We start from the raw sequence: 7,154 nt of genomic DNA on the forward strand, positions 1-7,154 counted from the left end.
TGGGTGCGGGGGTGTTGGTTAGGGGGGTGTGTTGTCTCTTCATTTCGGCTTCCCTTCTGCTGTGGTGGTTGTTGGGGGCTTTCTGTTCCTTCTTTCGTCTCTTGTCTTTTTTTCTTTGTTTTCGGCGATCCGAAGCAATTGGGGAGTTGGGAGGAGGGGAGGGGGGGGGGGGTGTTTACAGGAGACGGACACATGTTTACAGGAAGTAGGTGATGAGGTTTGTGTTGGACATGGGATTCAAGAGAGGAAACGCAAGAAAACGCAAGAATCAACCAGGTATTACATACTTTCTTACTTCACTCACACACACACATGCAGCACGCACCATCACATGCACGTGCAAACACAAACACACACGCACACACACACATACACACACACACACACACACTTACCCCACTCTTCGCCCAGCAGTTCTGTACAGTACCGCCAAAACACAGGCGAAAATCGAATGGAAACAGGGAATAGACAAATCTCAAATGTATTTATTTATTTATTTATTTATTTATTCATTCATGTATCTATGTATTTATTTAGATGTTTTATCCACAAATGAAAGTTTAAGCATTTAAAACGACTCTTCTTGTTGCTTTACGATGATCCGGCAATGACATGTTGAAACTTAAAAGACTAAGGGAGAACATGTCATTTGTTTATTTTTATATTATGCCCAGAGTATAGAGTTCTATCATTTGTCTTCTCCTCAATTATTTGTTTGTTATGCCACGCTTTAGAGCATTCCAACATACTTGAGATTGTGAACTTCTTCTCAAAATAAACAAAGGAATTGTTGGCTGCTTAAAAGCCCTTAAATCCCTTTTTCAGCCTAATTATGAATTCAGTCCCAGCAGAGGATGTTCATATATCTGATTAAAAGGTATATTGATATAGTGTGCACATTGATCCGTGTCTCTGATATGTAGTACCACAGTATCAATACCAGTTAGGTTTTCACTTTTTTTATAGTGAGGTGAGATGTCATTGTCGAAAGAAAGAATAATAGAATATATACTGTAGGTATATCAGATATAGGCCTAGTTATCTTTACCACTGCCAATCCGGTCTCGATAATTGTGTCATATTTATTATGAAGCCCCCTATTTAGACATTTGAAATAAAACATTTGAACATGCTATGTATATATTATTTATTCTCTTTATTTGTAGCTTGAATGCATATTGTAATTCAGGCACATTGCTTCGTATTTCCTCTTGCTTCAAAACGTGGCTACACAATTTCAGAAAAACACCTTTTAGTTGACTTTATTTGCACGTTCTGCTAAGAATGTTAAGCTGTTAATGTCCCGTGGGGGTTTTGTGAGGCGGAGAACGAGAGAGGTCAAGCAAAACCAATTCAACAGGAATTGAATGATAACAACAAAAAGAGGTTAAGCTGTCTAAATGGTTATCCAAAGTATTTGCAAATGTTATTTTTTTACGTTTAAACTTTGGTAGTATGGCTAATGTGCTTACTGTTTGGGTTAATGTTAAACTTTGCTTATATGCCTGTGTCCTTTTCTTAATTTTCTGTTTTTCTAGTGTTTGTTTTTTTTACATTGAAATCCTCTAAACTGATGACCGAGTTTCTGTTGACGACCGTGACCATGACAACCGTCCTGATCGTTTGTTTCGTTCATCAGGGTCGTCCCCCTTCAGCATTTGGTCAGTGACATGTTTTCAACATCACAATCCTTTCAAAGGGTATACGTGACAATATCACATAACCTCGAACACATGAGGATGTCCAAGGCCGCCCACAACACGACTCAACAACTCGATCACCGTTCATATCCTTGCTTATGCCAAACACAGAACACTTATTCCAACACGTGTATCCCACTAATTTCTATGCAACATACATACAATGTTGTAACCACATCTCACCATACCTGAATTGATCTACTAAATGCTGACACTTGGAGGGAGACAGATTTTATTATCATGTTTTATTTATTACATGCAGGTGTTTATGTTTCAGTTTCACTTGCGCATTTAATCTCTGCTCATTTCATTTGACCTCAAATTTTGACCTTGTTTACTAAAATCCTTTACTTTGTATCACGATATGCAAATGTGTTTATGAACCATGTGACCTTACGTTATTATTATTTTATTTGTTTCAGCATTTAGTGCTTGTTTACAATGTTACCTCAATCTCAGAGAATTAACTTTTTTGGCCTTTCACACACACACACACACACACACACACACACACACACACACACACACACACACACACACACACACACACACACACACACACACACACACACACACACACACACACACAAACACACAGATGTGCAATATAAGTTACGTTTCCATTCAATTGAAAGGAATAATTTCCCCACATTAATAATAATTATGAATACGTTTTTCTTCAATTTGTATTTTTTATTATTTTTCATAGCAATGTGCTTACATGTGTAGCAATTTCATTTAAACCATACAACGCATGGCATCTGCTGTAACGCATAGCTTTCAGTCGCTCAGACACACACACAAAAACATACAGAGTTACATACTTGTGCACTCAAAAGAAGAAGAATCACTCAGTTGCCATCTCTCTATTTCCCACCATGTAAATACAGACCTTTTTGTACCAGGGAGATGTGGCCGGGCTGGGGGGGGGGGGTAGGCTGTAGGTCATCGGCCATTAGAAGTAACAGCTCTGCGACTGAAACCACGGGAACCTTAGACGTCTGTACGGACGCTGATTAGGCCCCGCCCCTTGTCATTCACGTCACAACCACTAACGGTTCACTAACGAGTCTCCCAACACACTGACCATCTATCTTAATAACTCAAGTAGTTGCAGGAGAATTTAAATGTGCTCACCATTGGATGTTGCATGTTTCGTTGGTGGTTCATACTATTTTTGTGTCCAGATACTATAAAAAAATATAAAAATAAACTAAGAAGAATAACGAGTGGGGCGATAGAGACTCTATGATAGAGACAGATATAGTACACAATATAGAGAGTTATAGAAAGCGTTATAAAGAAGAAAAAAATAAATTATTTAATGACGTATGCTGACTGTACAAAGATTATGCTTGTAAAAACCCGTCTGGTTTTCCACTTGTACGTATAAGCAGAAAAAAATAATCTACTGTCATGGTTTTGTGATTGTACACAGAAGGTATTGATAAATTATGCAAATTGTGCTGTATAAATGGCTGTTGCCCCATGTCTAAATATTAAATATCTGTACAAATGAATCGTGCTGTGTGTTGAATTCCTGACCAACTAGTGTCAAGTTACCATAACCATCAAAACTGAATGTATAGGCCCTAATCCTTGGTATATTCCTATACTTGCATTCATATATATTTTAGGATTTTTGCTAACTATGTTATTTTCGTTTGCTGATGCAGCAATACCATGTTACCCTTAGAGGGCGCTAGATTACCATGTTGACGGAGGAAGAGCACGCTTGTCACAGTAATTGTCGAGCCTAGAGTCTATGTGCTAGCAAAGAGTAATGTCCATACATCCATGGATTTAAGGAGGACATAGGCGTACATAAAATACTATGTTGCCATCGTCACGTCCTATTTTCAGTTACCTTCTTTCATACACACGCGCATCCAGTAATGTTCTGCTCCGGTAAGGCAAGTCTGTAGGCTACTATATTTACCCCCTCTAGGGGGCGAAATAAAACCATTGGCTCACAAAATCTATTGAATTGGTCTGCAACAGGCGGCTTCCGTGCAATATATAGCCCTGCCTCCCAGATGTATTAAAATAAATATATATTTATGAGTATTATTTATTTATTTTTGGTTTTAATTTTTGTTCCATTATAAGGGTCTGCAACGAGGAAGCGTTATGAGTTTCCCTCTGCGGTTCTGTCCAATGCGGTTCCGACCCTTCCGACAGCCTGACGTGTGCTATGTGGACGCGAAAACCCAACCATTTTAAAAAATGTAGCACGAAGAAGCAACTTCACTGCCCAACCGGACAGAGTCTTCAGAATTCAGGTGTGAAAACGGCCTTCATTTGAGCTTTTGTTTCTACTTGTTCTGGCCGAATCATTTACAATAATTGTGGCCCTATGCCAGACTTCCTTGCTCTAGTTGTTCATTAACAGTAGGCCTCTCTCAGAGTCATTAGCATAAAGGAGGTATTCCCAAACTTTTTCTCATCGGGCTTGAAAAAGAAATTTGGCGTCCGACCACGACCCGAACTAACAAAAATACCTCTTGAAGTCCCATAACCTTTACAAGTTAAGAGCCCCGCACACAGCTTCTAAGCTGATCAGGGCAGAGGAGAAAAGTGAACTTTGAACACATAAATCCAGAAACGGAAACAATAGAATCACTTTCCAACTGAAAGTCTTTCGCCATTGGAGAACGCCATCACTGTCACTTTGTGTTTCCCTGTTTGGTTTGAAACTTTAATAGAAAACATGTTACTGTGAAAGACGAAGTTTATGCCTGAAGTTACCGTGTGCTGAAAATAGTAATTAAACCATTTCATGAAGCATGTCTGGCAAGTTAAATTATAAAAAACTTAAATTCCACAAATAATAAACCAATCATTCATCGTAAGTCTAATTAACATGAGAATATAGTCCCTAAATAACATCCGACATAGCAGCCTTTTAAACTCAGCCGTTGCTGCGGGCCATGATGCTGCTGTCTCCTGTCTTCCCCAGCGCCCCCCCGTCCTATCTCTTACGTAACGTCATGAATCAGACGCACAGCAGCCCATAGCGCCCCCCCCTCCCCATCCCCAACCACCGCTCAGAGACCCCCCCCGTTGTGATTTCATTACTATTTGACTTTATTTTTACTGTGTGTGTGTGTGTGTGTGTGTGTGTGTGTGTGTGTGTGTGTGTGTGTGTGTGTGTGTGTGTGTGTGTGTGTGTGTGTGGTTTTAAAGGCGGGTTTGCCGGGCTCCTCAAGCTGATTTCAGTCACATTTCATCAACGTAATATTCTAATATTGAACTTGATTAGCGGTTGCATTGATCTATCAGCACTGATGTCTAGCATTGAGCTAAAGACACTGTAGCTGCTGCTGAGACCATGAGACTCATTGAGATGTGGTCTGGAGGGTGTCCTGGTGCCCACACTGCAATCAAGCCCTGTTCCACCTCACAGCCATATGGGTGAGCTGGGGGCAACCTTCTCCAATCGGATTAGAAATGATTTTAGAAATGACACCTGGGTTGGTGGAACACATCATTAAAAGCTGCATTAAGTTCAGTGATTTGATTAGCTGGCTGGATGGATAGAGGTATGAATGGTAGATGAATGGACGGTTGGATTGTGCAGAAGTAGGGTTTGGTTGGATAGACGGATGAGGAGCTGATGCTTGGTGTTGAAATGTAGTTATTTTGGTGGGATGGATGGATGGGTGCATTTATGTTTCTGTGTGGCCTGGTCGTCTGTTGATCTGGTTATGTTTGGGCAGAGCCAGACCAGACTGACACCCTGACCTTATAGTGACTGAAAACATGCTCTGGGGTCTATCAAAAGGACTTTATGCAGCCTGGCTGTCTGCTTATCTGCCCCATCTTGCTCTCTCTCTCTCTTGCTCTCTCTCTCTCTCTCTCTCTCTCTCTCTCTCTCTCTCTCTCTCTCTCCCTCTCTGTCTCAATTATTTTGGTCTCTATGTCTCTCAGTCTGTCTCTCTCTGTCTCTGTGTCTCTCTGTCTGTCTAACTCTCTCTTTCTTTGTTTTTCTGTCTCTCTCTATCTCTCTTCTTTTGGTCTCAGTCTGTCTGTCTCTCTCTCTCTCTCTCTCTCTGTCTCTCTGTCTCTGTCTCTTTTTCTCTCTTTTTCTCCATCCCTCTCTCTCTCTCTCTCTCTGTCTCTCTCTCTCTCTCTCTCTCTCTCTCTCTCTCTATCTCTCTTCTTTTGGTCTCAGTCTGTCTGTCTCTCTCTCTCTCTCTCTCTCTCTCTCTCTCTCTCTCTCTCTCTCTCTCTCTCTCTCTCTCTCTCTCTACCGCCCCCGCCCCCCTCTCCACCATTAGGACCAGGAAACACAATTACAGAGAGATGAAAAACAGGGCGGCACGCGGGAACCATCTGGAGTCTTATGACCCACCCCGTCCTCTGTCCTCCTCCTCGTCCTGAGCCCCCTGGTTGGTCGGCTGACTCATGCCAGTGTCACCGTGTTTCAGGGCTTCACCGGCCTGAGGACGTGTGATGTCTGTACATCATCATGAGCAGCCTTGAGCAGCCTTAAGAAAGGAAGTGGAAGGCAAAAAAATAGGGATGGGAATCAGCAGGGACCTCAGGGTACGATATAAGGAATGTTTTTGTTCATACGATAAGTTAATTGTGCTACTGTACATTTTGCAATTCTGTGCATTTTGATGGTAAATGTAAGTGGTAATCTCAAAGATTTCCATTTGGCGACCTAACGATACAAGTATTGCGGCAAATTGTCACATTATAGATTATTTTCTCCCCATCCTTACAAACAAAGCCTTTAAAAAAAGTAATTCTAGATGAGTTAGAAACAATGGATGGGTTGTTAAATGTGTAACAAATGGAAGATGCTTGATACCTGTTTTAGTTGTTGTAGTTGTACGGTTTATAAAATAACCTCTGAGAAACATCTCCAGTGCACCAGAGTATAACTCCATCTGACCGCAGCCCGCCCGTGTCACAGCGAACCAACAGAACGAGAACACGAAACAAAAAACACATCTGACAGCCGGGAGCCGCAGCCGTCCTGAAGAACGTCAAGTAATGGACAGAATGGTCGACCCTCGCCATGGTGGGGGGGTTCGGCGCCTGGCTGGGAGGCTCCGGGCTCCATCCCCGATGTCCACCGTCTACCTGTAGGCCTCAGCCATGCGGCCTTACCATCCACCCGCTGATTACGACGTCAAGTCAAACACTGTGGGTCTCTTTGGACGAAAGAGTCTGACGAAGGACAAAAAACAGAAGAACGCATTCAGATACTGAATGAATAAATCAAAAGAACCATGGTAAATAGTCATAATAATCAAAATGGGGTTGTCGTGGTTACCGAGCTGCACCCCACCCCTTCCACCCCACCTCGTCGCCCTGTCGTCTCTGGGAGGGGGAGGGGGGCCTGCGAGACGTCTCCCCCCGCGACAGCAGCACTCCGATGTGATTGGTCAGCGGACGCGAGGGGAAGGCAGCTTCCTCCGTCCGCGGTCGGACCCCATAACC

At 42.4% G+C, this 7,154-nt stretch overlaps 1 protein-coding gene across 1 annotated transcript in view; it reads left to right on the forward strand.

Moving 5' to 3' along the window:
* The first annotated feature begins 3,879 nt into the window (after positions 1–3,879).
* cacna2d1a (calcium channel, voltage-dependent, alpha 2/delta subunit 1a) overlaps positions 3,880–7,154 on the forward strand; it is a 92,503-nt gene continuing 89,228 nt past the window's right edge. Inside the window, exon 1 of the mRNA XM_056578062.1 lies at positions 3,880–3,982. Within this exon, the coding sequence (XP_056434037.1) occupies positions 3,895–3,982 (88 nt within the window). The 5' untranslated portion in view covers positions 3,880–3,894. The remainder of the gene's footprint in view (positions 3,983–7,154) is intronic.

The sequence above is a fragment of the Gadus chalcogrammus genome, chromosome 19 (genome assembly GCF_026213295.1).
Source record: "Gadus chalcogrammus isolate NIFS_2021 chromosome 19, NIFS_Gcha_1.0, whole genome shotgun sequence".
NCBI lineage: Eukaryota > Metazoa > Chordata > Actinopteri > Gadiformes > Gadidae > Gadus > Gadus chalcogrammus.